This window comes from Eubalaena glacialis, chromosome 2, assembly GCF_028564815.1.
Source record: "Eubalaena glacialis isolate mEubGla1 chromosome 2, mEubGla1.1.hap2.+ XY, whole genome shotgun sequence".
Classification (NCBI taxonomy): Eukaryota; Metazoa; Chordata; class Mammalia; order Artiodactyla; family Balaenidae; genus Eubalaena; species Eubalaena glacialis.
The window spans coordinates 59139366-59157061 of NC_083717.1; the positions used below are offsets into that span (position 1 = coordinate 59139366).

Sequence of the window (17696 nt, forward strand, 5' to 3'; positions counted from 1 at the left end):
AACACTTTATGTTACAGTATGAATGGCATTTCCAATAAAACATGAAAAGATTTATACTGTATCTACAAAATTTAAGTGTTTGCTACAATAAATGCTATATTTCTTTTAAACAAGCCAGAAAGGTAAGGAATGTCATGATCAATCTATACATTCTTTCTGCAGCATTAGCCTGGAAGATTGATGTTTAAATCGGACAATCGTAGATGTGAATTTCCTGATCATCTCCAACAGACACAATTTTTGAGCCATTTCCATTGTATTTTACTCCCCAGACCTGTAAATAAAAAGAAAAAACAATTCCACTAACACCTTTATTCTTTATGAACGAACATCCGTACTCTATTCCCATTATACTGAATCTAGGAAAACACTGAGGTGAGGATGTTCCCGTGCCTTCTGCCTTCCTCTAACCAGGGATCTTCTGTTACTACTGCTTGATTATCATTCCACTCACCTCCCAACTCAAGAAAATTTCATTTCTAAACACAAATCAAGATATCTACAAACCTTTCAAAGACTCACAATCTAGGAAGTGACCTAATGTTGTGAAGATGGAACCCACAAGGGACCAGCATGTGGTCTCATTTATGTTTCCAGGAAGGAAAAGGCCCAACTACCCTGAGGTCACTGCCTACGGGGATCATTGCAAACTGTGCTCCTCACCTATCTCCTCCGGCTCGCCCCCCCCCACGGTCAGTACTTCTCACTCTCTTATTAGAGGCCTATGAAACCTGCCTGTCCCTAAGAGCTAGACAACTTGGCATCACACGTCATTGCTTTCGTTTGCTATGTACTGAATTAACAGATTCACACCTCCTTCCCAGACAGAACTGATGTGGCAGGAGTTTCATCAGGTCAGCCTGTCACCCTACCCCTGAGTTGGGTGTTCTAGCCCTGATTTCAGTGTTGTGACTGGGCCAGGTGATGGCCTCATTTCCACTCCAAACGTCTTCCTCTGAGGACAGCACCACACACTGACCTTCATGTGCAAAGCAACACAGGCAGCCAGGACTTACTCCCTGAGTAAAATGTTTAAATCCAGTAGTGGAATGTCAAAATTAAACCCCCTCAACTTTGTTGGCAACAATTTAAGATTAAATGTAAAAAAGCATGAACAACTGTTAACTTTAAGCTGCATTCCAAAGAGAGTCTATGAGATCACCATAAGAACATTTAAAATATTAAAAGACAACTTTATACTGCCATGGGTATTTTATTTTTTATACTACTTCTCCAAGACCCTTGCTATTCAAAGCGGTTGGAACCAGCAATGCTAGCCTCACCTGGAGCTTGTGACAAACACAAAAACTCAGGCCCAGGCCAGACCCACTGAATCAGCATCTGCATTGTTACCAGATCCCCAGGGGATTCCTGTGCACATTAAAGACTGAGAAGCCCTGCACTAGAATGCCTTTATCATTTCACATTCATCTTGGAAAGATAAGACTCCTGTGAAAACAAAGCCTCTTTTCCCTAATTTAAAGACTGAAACAAAAGTTAGTAATATCACTAACTTCAAACAACCTGTAAGAATTTCTGGCTTCAAGTATATTCAAAGAAAAAAAAAAAATCACTTCACTTCTTTGGGCCGCTCCAAAAGAGAAAAGTGATGGCTGTGGAATGGAATGGAAGCTTCTGAGGAAGCAGGTTCTTCTTGAGCCAGCCATGGCCCAGCTGTACCCAGAAAAGGGCCCGGGCACGCCCCAGGCACCAGCTGCAGCATGTTTCAAAGAAGGCATTTAAAGGCTGTGTGGCTAGTACCCGTTTTCTGGCCTACACAGGGACGTATCATGCCTTGTGGGTTGCTAGGCTGACAGCACGTCCTGAGCCTCTGCTCCCCAGAGTGCGCACAGGAACACGGGCTGGATGGAGATCCAAGCAATCAGAGTAGCTCAGCCCCAAGGGTCGACTGGTCTTGACAACCCAAGCAGCAAGGTTAGGAAAAGGAATGAGTTTCGGCACAGTGGTCAGACAATGCTAGCAATCCAAAGGAATTTGAATGTTAATTATGCCATACCTGATCCTGGTGATCAAAGAAGGTGTGAACACAAGTCCTCGTTCCAACATCCCAAACTTTTACACTTTTGTCAGATGAGCTATTTTAAAAAAGGGAACATTAGTATCAGAAAAGTTCTGACTGGTTTGAAGTTGGAAAGAACCTGATCAAAAATCCCACACTCCTTCACTCAGCCTACCTAGAGGCCCCCTTGGTGCCTGGGTGCACAAGTGGCCAGCCAGGGCCCCAAAAGGTGGCCAGGATGTTGGCATCACTGGTTGGCTTTCCCCTCTCACAGAGCAGCTATTTCCCTGAACTTCTGATCTGCCTGGCCCTCATATTAAATGTTCTCATCAGGAGTCTCAGATGAGAGTCCTATATCCGGATGGGAGCGAGGCCCATTAAAGCTTCAAATAAAGGTTCTCAGAGGCTTCTGTAAACCTCTGTGCAATGCTATTAAACCATCTATCTCCTGTTTTTCAATTGTCTTGGCCATCCTGGGCCTAAACAACATTGGGGTCTCAAAGCACAACATTTTACGAACAGATTTTCATATCTGAAGTTACTACTGTAACACAGGTATCCCTTAAGTAACTGTAGGTAGAAGCCTAGATTTATAAGGAAGAACTAAGAGCTGAACTGTTCAAAAGAATCCACTTTTGTTCCAGCTAAGGACAATTAGCTTCACAATTTAAAAAACACTGCAGAAAACAAAGGCTATCTGAATTAAAAAAGGGTCTTCAAATTTTAAGGCAATTCATACAAGATGACCATCTTCATCTTCCTAACATTTTAGAAACTGATAAGAATCGTAAGTACCTGGAAACAAAGTGTGTGTCATCAGGACAAAATGCAACGTTCAGCACCCAGGATGCGTGGCCACTCAATGTGCCAGCCAAGTTGGCGTGTTGTCTGAAATGGGAGTTTCAAATAAAATGGAGAGGTTAACTTTTGGAATACAATCACTGAAATGGAAGGTATACTCTTAATTGCCCGTTTAATTGGACCAAATCTGCTATCCTTATAATCACCACAGTATTAGTTTAAAAATTCCCTTTTCAATGAAGTAGCATCACACACTGCAGAAACAAAATTTTCAACAGCATTAACCCCAAATATGTCAATGCCACCAAGAGCCAAAAATAAGATCCTGAACAAGCAGAGCTTAAAAAGCTCAAAATAAAGAAGGCTCAGCAAGCCAACTCCTAAGATGAGGAAAGAGAACCAGCAGGGGCAAGTAGGCCATCCCAGGGCAGTTGCAGGTTCTGACCCCTGCCCACCCAGTACCCTTTCCATATAGGGCCAGTGCCTTGTATCTAAGGAATGTATCAAGATGTACTCTTTACAACAGATGTGGCTTGGATAGATCATTTTTAAGCTAACCAAGAATAAGACAGGTCTCATTACTACAGTCATTTTCACTTTTTAAAAAAGTGAAATGAAATCACTTATGGCTGGAAAACAATCCGAAGACCCGACTGAGGCCAGCAGTTTCACCTCTGAACCCAGAAGAGTAGAGGAAACCTCAGTTAGGTACGAGGAGAGGTGGCCTCCGTGGAAAGCAGTGGGATCACAAGAAGGTAAAAGTCCTAGGTGTTCATTCAGTAACAGCACCTTAGTCAAACCACCACCTCAGCTTGGGCTCCTCGCCTGCATTATGGGGACACTAATCCGCGCTACCTCACTGGTTGTTGGGAGGATGATGAAATTGTAGCACTGAAAGCCTTATTAAAGAAAACTGGATATTTAAGGAATTGCTACTATTTATATTGGCTCTGCTACTGACAGGCAAGCACAGTTTGAGAGAGGCATCTTCCCCCCAGACCCTAACACCCTCATTCAGCTCTAATTCCAGAAGCTGCAGTTCTAATTCCATGTCTCTTTGAAAACTTTTCGTCCTCCAAAAGCCCCCAAGTTTAAACTCCCGAAAAACTCTCACAGGCCCATAAAAGGACATGCACGTGGATGATCATGGTTGTGGCACCCATCGTTGGGAAGAAGTGTAACATATGCACCCAGTGAATTAGAATGCTACCTTTGGAAGCCAGGAACCAGAGGCACACTGATTGAAGTACTGAGTCAAAGTATCACAGACACGTCAAACACCTTATAGGGGAGACCTCAGGGGTGAAAAGGAGTGGGGACTGAGAAAGATAGGGGGAAACAACAAGAGAAAGGGCCCTCGCACAGGCTTCCAATGAAACAGAGCCGTGAACTGAAGATTAACTCACTTCTATACCTGTGGTCAAAAACCAACAACAAAAAAGCTCCCTCATCTAGACCTGCTGCAAGCTGGCTTATGAACTGACAGCTCCCTAACTAGGGCAGAGAAGTACCTTCTAGAACACCCCTAGAAAATGGATGTTCTAATTTTTTACCATCACTCCAAGCCAGCTACAGCCCATGGCGCCATCTCCTCAACTGTACACTGCTTACCTACCCAAAAGAATTTAAAATCACAACAGACAGGATGCCTGAAAAAAAGTAGCAGGTATGTGATCCTAGTAGGTAACCCATGCACGTCTTCCTCCATAACATTCTAAGCTCAAAGCAGGGACGCTGACAGGGGAGGAATGACTGGGGAGACTGAGTGTCTGGCAGGACCTGAACAGAAGTCTTTCCTAGGGCTCCTCCTAATGATAAGAGACAAAACAGGCACTGGTATTAAGTGAGAAGCCTTGAATCTCAACAGGTAACTTACACATCATAGATCTTGATGTAGCCATCATCTGAAGCAGTGACAAGGAGCTGCGAATCCGGGGAGAAAGTCAAGGAGCGAATGGGCATAGCATGGCCTGAAATTCACAAAGACGCTTGTTAACTAATAGTTTCCACTAACTATGTCACTTTTAATGACTGTAAGTCACTGAGTTGCACTGCCCAGGTGCTTCAGTCAGAGAGGGTACTGACTGGAACCTTCCTTCTAATGCTCTAGAAACATGCACATAACCCAGGCCCCTCCTGCTGGAGCCATTTCTCCTCAGATCCCTTCCTTGACCAACTGGACCTCAGCACACATTGCTTAGAAGAAACTCCTCTGCCACAGATATGGCCAAACATGGAAATATGCATCGTTTCTGATTTGCAAGGTTGAACAAATAGGATGCTATTTCCCTACCAAATCCTTTGTTGTAGGGTAAAGGATACACTGAAGAGGTAATATATTCTCTTGGTTAGAATTCAAAATAGTACAAAAGAATACAGAGTAGAAGTCTCCCTCCAACCCTTCCCCTGTTCTAGTACCCAGTTCTCCTGCCCAGAGGTCATCAGTGCAAAGGGTAGCCACAGCACTTTCATCTACCTTCAAACTACTGACAAAAAGGAGTTATTTTCTAATCACAAAGTTCTTTAGAACCAAACATGACAGAAATAAGACACTCCTATAGCTAGGATATATTAACACATAAATAAAAAGGCCTGTGCACCAAAAAAAGCATTTAACACTGGTACAAGAACTAATATGTCTAGGTTGTAACTAGTGACAAAACTGAACCTTAGAGGCATTTGAGATCTCCAACTGAGATTGATGTTTTGCAAATCTAATGCTCATTTGCCATTTAGCAGCATTTTAATGAAAGAATACGTCTTCCTTTGTGATCTGATAACCCAGTTTGCACAAAATAAAACGATGAACCACACCTTCCAGCGTGTGCAGAAGTTTCCCGGTTGCAATATCAAAAATATTGATGATTCCGTCTATGGCTCCACTGGCCAGATACTTCCCATCAGGACTCTGTGCAGAGAACATATGGAGATCATTTGAAACTCCATATTGTTAAGCCATCCCCACCAAACACAAGCAGTCTGCTGGCTGCAGGTCTAACTGGCTGACTGGCAAACCATGCCAGTAGCTGCCTGACAAGACCAATGCAGAACGTTTACCAAGGAGTACAATAGGCTAGAAGAGTAAACTGAAAGAATCAGAGAGAGAAAAAAAGAGCAACGTTTCCTTACATATGCAATACTAAGAATGAATTTTCCTCTTGTGTCCAAAGAATATTCCTTTTTCCCACTTTCCACACCAAAAATGTTCACTTTCCCCACATGAGTTCCTGTGGCCAGATACTGGGAATCAGGAGAAAAGGCCAAAGTCCAGGCATCCACTGAACAGAAAAAAGAAGGAAAAAAACTATAGTGAGAAAAGACATGACTTTAATTTTAAAAACGTTGTGAAGATATTAATTCTGTACCAATTTAGTTTAAGGGCGTCTTAAATTTTTACTAAAAATGTAGATAGACAGGACAATACCAAGTGTTAGCAAGGATGTGGAGAAACCAAAATCCTCATACACTGGTGGGAAAATAAAATGGTACAGCTACTTTGAAAAACAGTTTGACAGTTTAAGTAAAAACACTTACCATAATAACCAGCAATTCCACTCAGAAATGAAAACACATGTCCATGCACAGACTTGTACCTGAATGCTCATAGCAGCATTACTCAGAATATTCAAAAACTGGAGAGAATCAAAATGTCCATCAACTGGTAAATGGATGAACAAAACGTGGAATATCCCATAATGGAATACTCACTGCTCAGCAATAAAAAGGAACAAACTACTGATACATGCTACAACACGGATGAACCTCAAAAACATTATGCTAAAGAAAGAATGAAGATGTATAAGACAATACGATTTCACTTATGTGAAATTTTTCAAAAACGCAAAACTATAGAGACAGAAAGCAGATCAGTGGTTGCCTGAGGCTGAGGGTGGGAGCACAGATTAACTATAAATGGGCATGAGGGAACTTTTGTGGGGCACGGAAGTGTTCTAAAACCGAATTGGAGTGGTGGCTGCACAACTGTGGAAATTTACTAAAACTTGTTAAACTGTATACTTACAATGGGTTAATTTCAGAGTGCAATTATAGAGGTGAAAGTCTACTTCAATAAAACTGTAAACAAATGAAAAGGTACCAGAAATACTCTTATATAAAACTATAATATGACAAAGTATTTACCACAAATTAACAGAGAATAAGGACTGGAAAGAGGCACTGTTTGTTTAAAAAAAAAATCAACTAGTTTTTAAGTTATACCACACAGTCTAATTTCAAGCGTTCTATTCAAATGTTATTTGTGTATCACAGTGCTTCTGTGTAAAAGTCTCCAGACTCATGGGCAGCCTGGGTAAGCACATGTGCTTTATATTTCCATCTGGACCACTGATAATATTTTAGCATTTCTTTTCTCAGCTACATGGGAACCTCTTCATAGGCAACCCCAAAGAGCTTTGGGAGCTTTTGGGGTCAGAGCCTAGAGGCCAAGGAATAATCTAGTTGTCCAGTGCTAGTCTAGGTCCCTTTGCCCATACCCACTCTTATATGAGAATGTACCCTAAGTCCTGCCCCTCCTGCACCTGCCCAGAAACAGTGCTTGTTAGATCAAAGGGAGAGGAGAGAAAGGCTCCTTCCCATGTCACTCTCCTTATTCCTGGGGCAGGGCTCAAAGAGGTCATGCCCTTCTCAGCCCAGGCGACAGTGAAGGCCTCTCTGAGCTTAACTCATGGTAGACAGGGGCTCCTAGCACGGATGGGTCAGCACCATATTCCAGGGTGAGTTTTAAAATAAAAATCTCTCTCTGAGTGAACTGATGAGGATGATTATAATTTTTGTGACTTTCTGTTTGAATTAAAAAAAAAATCCCACAAGGACTCAGAGGCAAAGAATATACAAATCAATTTTCACTGCAAAGTAAAGGAGCTGTTACAGTGGAGGATTACTGGACTGAATGTCAATATTATGACATAGCATGAGTGTGTTTCGTGTTTGGTAATTGCAATCATTGTTGCTTTTGTTGTGGTCATCCATTTACAATGGTTGGTGTCAGTCTATTTATCTCTTGTAAAAATAAAATACAGTGTGTGTGTGTGAAAAAAAATAAATAAATAAAATAAAATAAAAATCTCTCACAAATTTTAACATACATATTCAAAGTAATAATAAATAATTTAGCTCTATCACTTTTCTTATGAAATATTTGTTTTAAAAAGGAAATTAACTTCAAAAGTGCTCAATTAACCAAGAAGATCTGAAAAAGCTTTTATAATCAATCTCTCAAATAACTGCTTTTTAATATCTATCTTTACTCCTAAATGACTAAAGCATTATTCTAACAGGATTGTTTTTTTATTCCTATTATAATTAGCTGTTTACAGGAATAATAGTTACTAGAAAATATGATTTTTATTCCTTGAAGTTTAATAAAATCACACTTTTGAATTATTTTTACATTTGCCTATTAACTGTTTGATAATATAGAACTTTTAGTGGCAAATATCCTTATACTCGAAATTGAAGGAATTTTTATTCCTCAATTAAAATGTGCACTCTAAAATTTATTTTAACATTTGCATAATAAATATTTATTTTAATCACTAAGTTCCACCTCATCAGCAAAAGAGTAGCTTTTCTTTACATTGGGACATCTTGAACCATCTGATGTTGAGAGGCCCCTATGCTTCCGCCTTTGTTCTTCTTCAATGTCAGTTTGCTGGAGCTACAGGATGGGTGAGGTGCCCAATGGAGGATCTTCCCCTTCATCTTCCCTTTCTCCTACTTACTCACTTTCTTCTTCAGGATCTGAGATTTTCTTTCTTGTCTTTTTCTCCTTCTTCTGTTCCTCCTTTCACATTCTCCAGGCATATTTTCAAGACAGGTATAATGTAAATGTCCATTTCCCTACAATCATTAGACCTAGACTTATTAGTTTTACCTTCAGATGAATTCAATTCAGCTGCTCCTTAGTTGTCAATAGCAATGCTTGCTTTTATTACTCACCCAAATAACTGTTGTTTAATGGTTTGGTATAGTTTTAGGAATATTCCTATCCAAAAAGAAAATAAACCCAACCCTCTACTCGTCTCAGTGTCTTTTTTCTTTCCTAACAGTAATCTTTCAGTGATCATTTGCTACACATGGAACCAGTATGTAGTTTAAGGTACTATTTGTCAGGGAAGGCAAGTTGGATACAGACACCATCCTTTTCCTTGGAACCAATCCAGTAATCATTTCTTCAGCTGTGGTGTGCCCAGGGGCCACAAAACCACGCAGTGACCTTGGCGTCATGGGAGGGCTTAGGTGCCCAAGATGAAAAGGCAGCAACAGATCTGCCTCTTCCTCCTCTCAGCTATAAAGCAGAGTCTTAACAGACTTTGTGGGCTAGTTTGGGTACCCAAGTCCTCTGTAAGAGATGTCAACAGGGCAAGGACACATACAAAAACAATCATCTGGGGAGTCAGAGTGTCTGGGTAGCTTTTTCCAAATACATATCCCAGCCCACACACCCCAATAACTGTGATTCAGTGGATCCAAAATAGGGATTGGACATATATGTTCTTTAAAAAGCTGCAATAGTTAAGAATCAGAGACATGGAACATTGCCACTGAGGGGAAATGAATTCAGTTTCCAGACAACTCAGAGTCCTTAAAACCCTGGGACCATCATTCTTTCCAGAGTAAGTACAGCCTATAGGGTCTACTGAACATAACCAGTGGGAGACAAATCCACCTGGGCCTCCAATCAAGGGAATTAAGTTAAGGAAATCCCTGAGCAGCTCTTCTGTAATCAACCCACAGAGGGGTGTGCCAGAGAGGGACCAGGCTCTCTGCACTCTCTACTGGTCATCACCTATTCTGGTAGAACAGGCTCTGCTCATGAATGCTATGCAGTCATTTACAAGTAAATATAAGGCTACAAGGAATCCTGAAATGTCATGTTGCTTGTTCCACATTAATCCAACCTACTGAAATCATTAACTTCCATTACCTCAGATATTTATCAAGGCTAATGGACAAGATTACGCTGTCCTATAGAACTTAAAAAAAACAAACAAACAATGGATTTGTTTCCTTAGAAGTTTCATATATCTATCATATACTAGAAACAGGCACTTTAATCATAATCAGTAGAGATTACCATGATACAGATCTATGAGGACACAGTGCTTTATGTTCTAGACCTCTATAAGGCAGTGAATGTATCAATTCAGAATATGGCAAACAGAGGACCTCTGGACCATTCAAACACAAGTCCACAATCCCAAATCAGCAATTCTGAAACCCAAAGGCGATGAAAACTGTAAGTTTTAAACAATAATTTTAGTACCAAAATTCATTTGGTAATAAAACCTGACCTGAACTGATGATGTAAGGCTATTTATAGCCTGTATATACCTCTCTTAGTGTAAATACTCATGTTTAGTTGCCGAGATATTAGTATTTGATTAGAGTGCTGCCCCCAGCCCCACTGAAGGTATTACATGACATACAGTTCATGCACCCATATTACCAGTCTCAAATCCAAAAAATTCTGAACTGTAAAATACATCTATCCCTAAAGGTTTCAAAAAGGGATTGTAAACCTCTAGTATCTTCTCTAAGAGTAAAACTCTTACCAGGTCCTGCATCTATAGACTTTATCTGTTTGCCGTTTTCCAAGTCCCAGAGACGAATATGAGCATCAAGAGAACTGGACGCAGCAATGGGCAGGGTGTGGCTGATGTCCACAGACACCACACCCAGCTGATGGCCCTCCAGACTCCACTGTAGGTCCAGCTTCTCATCACGCCTTCAATGGGGGACAGAGAAATGGATTTCTTCACACACAACACATTGTACCTGGCATCTGAAATTCTGGGCCCCTGTAAGTATGCATTACCAATGGTCTGTGAAAAGCAGAATCAGAGAGGAAATCAAGAGCCACAGAACACCAAATGCAGCCAACTTTTAACCATGAGACTTTTTTTTTTCTTAAACTATAGGGCCTGAACAGCGAATAACAGGAAAACAAGTGAGAGAAAAATAATCTGCCTTTGTATACCACCATACTACTATTGCTTTCTTGCTTAGAAAACAGTTAATACTTCTCTGATTGCAATTTGGGAGCCCAGAAGTAAAAACCCCAATTTCCAAGGCTGCATGTTAGAGGAGAGGGCACTCACCATTTCCAGACCTTCACCAGGTCATCCAGGGATCCTGTGACCACCGTCTCAGAGCTTTCTTTCTTGTTTGTCCCCCAGGCAACTGACCAAATGGCATCATCATGGGCTAGAATGGAAAGCGCTTCATTTTAAAAGTCTTCATGCAACTTCTAAACTGAATGTGCTAAGATGAAGCTGAAATACTGTTACAACAATTCTGAGGTAATATCCACCGGTATCATTTTATTGTTTTGCAAACTGCTTTCCCATACAGCTTTTATTATACCTGTGGAGGCAGATATGAAAACTGGAGGTTCTGAAGAAGCCACTTGCCCCAAATCACAGGTTTACCAGGTGGGGCAGCAGTACCAGAGTAATACAATGTCCTTTCTACTTTAGCATGCTGTCCAACATGCATTAGTTTGGAATGGCTCTCACTTAGCTAAAGTGAAACCCACCCCAAAAAGAGATCTAAAGTTGCTAAGAGTTATTTCTTAGAGATCCTGGGAAACCAGTAGGCAGGTCAACTGTGAACAGTACAGGTCTGAAAATAAATAACTAAAACAGCCTCCACACATGAGTTGCCTTTTGCCACAATGTCTATTATGCTTAATGGGCCAGTTATTACTTTAATCCTTTTATAAGTATTACCTCAGCCACAACAACCCTATGAAATAGGTACTGTGAATAGTATCTTCATTTTACAGATAAGGAATCAGAGGCTTAGAGAAGCCTAGTAACTCACCCAAAGTCAAAAGCTAAGAAGAGGCAGAAGTGGGATTCAAACCCAACCTCTCTATTAACTAACGTCCACTTTAAATTCTAAGTCTGCAAGTTGCATATCTGGCAGGCCATGCTGGTGGGTCTGCAGACCTGGTGCAGGAATATAAATGTGACAAGTGCACAATGAGGCTTTCTTCATACCTGGCAGCATTTCTCCAGGAACACCTTTCCAAGATATGAATACAAGGGCATTCAACTTAAACAGCTGTGAGTTACATACATGGCTTCCATTACAATCCCCACCCGACCCAAGCCTGCTAGCTTGCCAGCCAGATAGCTGCATACAAGGTAGCTGCATACAAGGTAGCTGACTGGCATGCCTGACTAGCTACTAGTTACCTATGCTAGCTAACCTGAAAGAATGCTTTTGGCTTAAACTTTAGACTACCTAAATGTCACCTACTTAAAGTGGAAGAGCTTTTATTAGGCATCCCACAAATTCCTCCAGGCTTTACCTAACTCATCCAGGCTGTGGTGGAGAAATGAGATACATGTGAATAGTCCACGCACATACTCCTTTTCAGGTATGAAGTCCAGTATCACCGGCCAGTTACCTTTCCAGACTAAACTCTGACCTGCCTCCTGCTCCCATTCCCACCACTGCCTCCGCCGCACAGCCCCCAGCCCACCCCCCACACTCAGTAGTCTTGACAGAAATTCACCTTGCTGTTACTATATCCTTCACTTTCATTGAAGGTCAAAGGTCCTCTGTGAGAGTCCCTGCACTTGTTGTAAATGAAGGAGCCTGAATAACAACTCCCAAGAGAACTTCTGAGTTCAGGGCCAGGCTCAAGTTTACCTCCCCAGATGAGCTGGCATTAACAGATTTCTGAGACTCAAAGCGTTTCCTTCTTTCACTTTGATAGCTGGGAAGCTCAGAGTTCCTCAGGTGGGAAAGCTTTCCTCAGCCTGGAGTTCTCCGGTCTGTCATTTGACTCCTGCTTTTCCTTTTAAGTTAGTGGCTTGGTTTTTGTTGTTGTTGTTGTTTGTTTTTAAGTGTATTTGTTTTCAGCTGCTTCTGCCAATGTTTCTGCAGAGTACAGTTGGAAACTGCATGTCTGGTCAGCATGACAAAAACCTTAAGGCAGGGACAACAGTTTTTCATAGGTAAATTTGCTTGAACAGGCAAGCTGCTTACCTTGCTCTTGTTTGAAGAGAATACTGTACTAAAAAAGAACAGAAGACACATTAAACCAATGGTCAGATTACAGATGTGTCCCATCCCTTCCCTAAAACACCCCCTGGCACCCAACTCACCGCCCTGCCCCCCAGTAGATATAGTCACCACAGTGTTAGCTACTTCCCCTGCCTGACCTCTTCAGAAATCCTTGATTCCTGCTCATGCAAGGTTTGTAGAGTCATACCAGAAAAAATTTAGTTCTCTAATTTTAGACAAACTATAGTCTCTTCTCCCTAACCACTATTACCCACCCAAAAAGGAGAGTAATAAATTACGTGTTTTTTCCTGCTCTGATCACCAGGAAGCTCAGAGTCCAGTTTGCAGCTTAATTTTTGCAGCTGTATAAAACCACATAGTCTGCATAACCTGTTAACTCTGTCCTAATTTTATTACAAAGATATGTTTCTCCTTTTCTGATCTTTGTTTCTTTCTCGTTTTTGTGTACAAATTCTTTTAAGCTTCCTCAATCCCTTTGTAAACTGTGGTATAGACTTAGATAAAATAATCCTCCTCTTAGGGTTGTGCATTTTACTAGTGCCACCTACCCCTCTGGTGACTAGGTGCCCAGGGTCACCCTACTCTTCAGGAGAAGAGCAGGAATCAGATGCTAGTTTTCTGACTACACACCCAGACAACATACTGGGCTCGAACCTGCCAAAGAGACCAACTGATATTCTTTCTCTCCATAGGCCTTACCTGGTTGGTCATTTCCTTAACCAAGGATGAAGGGCTAAAGGCCAGACAGCTCTGTGGAAACAATACCAGGGTTTCAGTAAGGGGGTGTCATCAGGACAGAGGGGGCTACAGAAGGTTCCCCTTGATCAAGAAAATAAGGCAACTCTTTGGCAGAGTTGCCCGGACACTTTTCTGTGGATCAGTCCCAGGGGCCCCCTTCACAAGCCCTACCAGGTGGCACGGACTTCTTTCTCAACTAATACCTATCACCTCCCATGTTTTCTTCTCCTCAAGTTGACTACAGAGAGGGACCAGTCTCCCTCCTTTGCTGCTCTTCAGAGAGATAAAACCATAGGACCTTTTAATTTAAAATATTATTTATTCAAAACTCAACAAGCAAATATGGGGGAGCAAAGTTCTTAGAGTCCATGCGGGGATCTCAGCCAAAAATGCCTATAAGAGCCAGCAGGCATGTAAATGAGGACATGAGCTAGAGGGAGACACATGTCTCCCAAAAGGTGCTGAAGTCTTTAAGGACTTAGCTCAGTTTAACACAAACTTAACCATAGGAATAGATTTAATTTCTCAGGCTACAATAAGGGTTCTCAATCTTTTTTGTGTGTGCTATAGACCCCTCTAGCAGCCTTGTAAAGCCTATAAACCCCTTCTCAGGATGTTTTTAAATACATAAAATAAAATACATAGAATTAGAAAGGAAACCAAGTACGGTCCATTCTTGTTATTCCAGGCAGTTATGTTCTATAATATCACTGAACACCGAATTAGTGAACACTGATCCATTGCCCCTAGGGGAGACACTGCATTAGGTTCCTGCAAGACTCTGGTAACATTTTTGGCAACCGAACAATACGTAACTTTGTTTTATGCATGTTTCTCAAAACTACAATGAGGTATCACCTCAGGCCGGTCAGAATGGCTATTACCAAAACATCTAGAAACAATAACTGCTGGAAAGGGTGTGGTGAAAAGGGAACCTTCCTGCACTGTTGGTGGGAATGTAATTGACACCACCATTATGGAAAACAGTATGGAGGTTCCTTAAAAAACTAAAAATAGAACTACCATATGACCCAGCAATCGCACTACTGGGCATATACCCTGAGAAAACCATAATTCAAAAAGAGACATGTACCACAATGTTCACTGCAGCACTATTTACAATAGCCAGGACATGGAAGCAACCTAAGTGTCCATCGACAGATGAATGGATAAAGAAGATGTGGCACATATATACAATGGAATATTACTCAGCCATAAAAACAAATGAAACTGAGTTATCTGCAGTGAGGTGGATGGACCTAGAGTCTGTCATACAGAATGAAGTAAGTCAGAAAGAGAAAAACAAATACCATACTCTAATGCATATATATGGAATCTTAAAAAAAAAAAAAAAAAAAGGTACTGATGAACCTAGTTGCAGGGCAGGAATAAAGATGTAGACATAGAGAATGGACTTGAGGACACGGGGTGGGAGGGGGAAGCTGGGGCGAAGTGAGAGTAGCATCGAAATACATACACTACTGAATGTAAAATAGCTAGTGGGAAGCAGCAGCATAGCACAGGGAGGTCAGCTCGGTGCTTTGCGATGACCTAGAGGGGTGGGATAGGGAGGATGGGAGGGAGGCTCAAAAGGGAGGGGATATGGGGACACATGTATGCATATGGCTGATTCACTTTGGTGTACAACAGAAACTAACACAATATTGTGAAGCAATTATACTCCAATAAAGGTCTATTAAAAAAAATAAAGACACCTTATTTTACGTTGGTAATTCATTAATATTGAACTTATGGCTAACAGCACCATAATGCTTGCCTATATGAAGTTTATCTACACATGTGTTTTCTCCATAAGGCACATCACAGTCTTCCTGCACTTAGGAACACTAAGAGAGTACTTTAGCACTGTGCTTGGGGGGGCCATTTTAAACACTGAAATCACCAATAAAAGCACAAAAATACAAAAATCATGGCACTAACAGACTGAAAAAAAGACACTTGTTTACAGCATGAGAACTGAAACAAGAAGGCAGAATGTTTCCTTGTTCAACTGCAGCTGAGAATGTGTGTCAGTTGACTCAAAATTTTCACCACCTCACACGTGTCCAAGAAAGACCACAAAAGCACTGCAAGTACTGATTTGGGGCCTACAAATAAATTTTAGCATGTAGATGAATTTGCAAATACAGAACCTGAGAATAAAGATCAACTGTATATCAAAATAAAATTTTACCAAATACAAAAATTAAATTTGTGATAGCATAACATATGTGATTCTTAATTTACACATTACATAACAAGATCTAGCAGCAAGTCTAATAACTACCATAATTTCAAAGTTGTCATGAGCTTACACAGTATGCTAAGATATGAAAATATCTGTAATTTCTATTGGTGACAAAGTCAACCTGTCAATACTGTGGTTTCTTGACAACATTCATAATTGAAAGAAACGCTAAATTTCAGTTAGAGGTTAGAGAACATAAGGATGCAATTTTTCTTCTCATCCAAGTTCATGGCCCCCTCAATTCTATCCATCAACAGAGGAGACCATACAGCTAAGGCATCCAGGTTCAGGTTACTTGCTTTAAATTTGCAAACCCAAAAAGGCTACCGTGAAGGTTTTCCAAGGATAAGAGAAAAAACAAACAAACGATTTGTAAATAATCTTTGCCTGTGAAGATCTCAATCAAGTTGGTAGTGCTTAATTTGTGACCCAAGAACAGGGTCTTGGCCAGGGTAGGAAAGACAGGCAGGAGCTCAAGCCAGTTTTGCTGAAATGAACGGTATTACAACTCTGCTTGAGCACCAGCCCTCTGCCCAGTGAAGCAGAGGCCTGCCCTCTCCCCTTCCAAATCCTGCCTCACATCCCTGCAACGGAGAGAAACAAAAGAGTAGGAAGGTTTGCAGGAAGCCAACTCCGAGAAGCCAGCCTTCTCAAGACAGAGGTGTGCTTCTATCAATGAATGCACGTTTGAGGATGTACCATGAGTCAGGCCCTGTTTTACATTCTACACATAGGTTAGCTCACTGAACCCTCTCACCCCACTTAGTAGATATTCTTATTATCACCTCTACCTTCCTGATAAGGAAAGTGAGACTCAAGAGAGGTTAAGGAAGCTTCCTAAGGTTAGTCTGACAGTAGAAGGTGGATACAAGCTATAGTATAGGCTACCAAGCTACACTATCTCTTACATCAGTTTCTTATCCTCTAAAAATTTAAGAGCTAAGAGGACCCCAAAGCCCTCTCTTGCTACCTTCTCTCTTTAGAAAACTTTCCTCCCACTTCCTAGGCAGAATTCATTGCTCCCTCCTCAGTGTTTCTAAAGAACTTTACACATGTCCCTATTAAAGTACTCAGGCAGGTCAGTAACCCATAACACTACGTGGTACTTGAAGTAAAGATAACTCAGCCTGTGCTTGTACCTGTCCAGCTCGCTACCTAAGAAGACAGCGTGGCCCACCACTGGAAAACTTCGGTTAAGACAGCCGTTCCGTCTATGGACACTGAGACCTTTACTGCAGAGAAACCAGCCCTAATCTCGAGGCTGCACAGAACACCCTCAGGATGCAAGATGAGGCAACCTACCCTCTCCCCTTAGGCCCCGCACGTCGAGAGGCAGCCAGGGTAAATGGAGTCACGGAAGCCACCACCCTCGGGCCCCGCAGCCTGGAGCATTCCTGAGCAAACCCTCTTAGAGGCAGCCTCGGGCCCACCCTCGCTCACCCGCCCTCCAGCCCGGGCCGTTAGCGGCTGCCATCCCCAATGGCTGTGCGGACCAACTCACCGCCTCACTGCCCGGCTGAACTGCCCTGCGGTTCGTCTGACGCCAGTCTCCGCGCGACCGCGACGCGCGGCGACTGGCTCACGAAGGGGCGGGGCATCCCGCTGGTCCCCAGGGCGCCGGCGCATGCCGCAGCGCCCCCTGCCGTCGCTACGCCGCGCACGGGGCGGACGAGGAGGGGAGGAGGAGGGGAGGAGGGGAGGAGGGGAGAGGGGGGAGGAGGGGAGAGAGGGAAAGAGGCCACGCCCCGGTCACGCTGGTTTCCCCCGGGGGGCGGGGCCACTGGAAACCTGCTTCTGGAAGCGCAGTTTTAGGTTTCAGCAACTGAGCTC

At 42.2% G+C, this 17696-nt stretch overlaps 1 protein-coding gene across 3 annotated transcripts; it reads right to left on the reverse strand.

The window, feature by feature from the left end:
- Nucleotides 1-39: 39 nt before the first annotated feature.
- On the reverse strand, nt 40-17440 carry SKIC8 (SKI8 subunit of superkiller complex). Of its 3 annotated transcripts, none has more exons than XM_061180017.1 (11): nt 17368-17440; nt 13580-13630; nt 12842-12869; nt 10942-11047; nt 10396-10568; nt 5951-6099; nt 5636-5729; nt 4698-4791; nt 2816-2908; nt 2018-2096; nt 46-274 (listed from the first exon to the last, which is right to left on the reverse strand). In XM_061180017.1, the coding sequence occupies exons 2-11, from the start codon at nt 13589-13591 to the stop codon at nt 185-187; spliced, it is 918 nt and encodes a 305-aa protein (XP_061036000.1). In that variant the 5' UTR covers nt 13592-13630; nt 17368-17440; the 3' UTR covers nt 46-184. The 3 variants fall into 3 exon arrangements, with proteins under 3 accessions (XP_061036002.1, XP_061036000.1, XP_061036001.1); XM_061180018.1 differs by lacking the exon at nt 17368-17440 and adding an exon at nt 17169-17343; XM_061180019.1 differs by lacking the exons at nt 10396-10568; nt 10942-11047; nt 12842-12869; nt 13580-13630; nt 17368-17440 and adding an exon at nt 8563-8669 and having other exon boundaries at nt 40-274.
- Nucleotides 17441-17696: the final 256 nt, after the last annotated feature.

Bases quoted from the DNA above. Each gene is read 5' to 3' on its own strand.
- SKIC8 (XM_061180017.1), bottom strand. The intron at 11,048-12,841 runs GTAAGCAGCTTG...TTTCCATTCTAG, and splicing joins TCTCTTCAAACAAGAGCAAG to CCCATGATGATGCCATTTGG. The intron at 4,792-5,635 runs GTGTGGTTCATC...TGTGAATTTCAG, and splicing joins ACTTCTGCACACGCTGGAAG to GCCATGCTATGCCCATTCGC.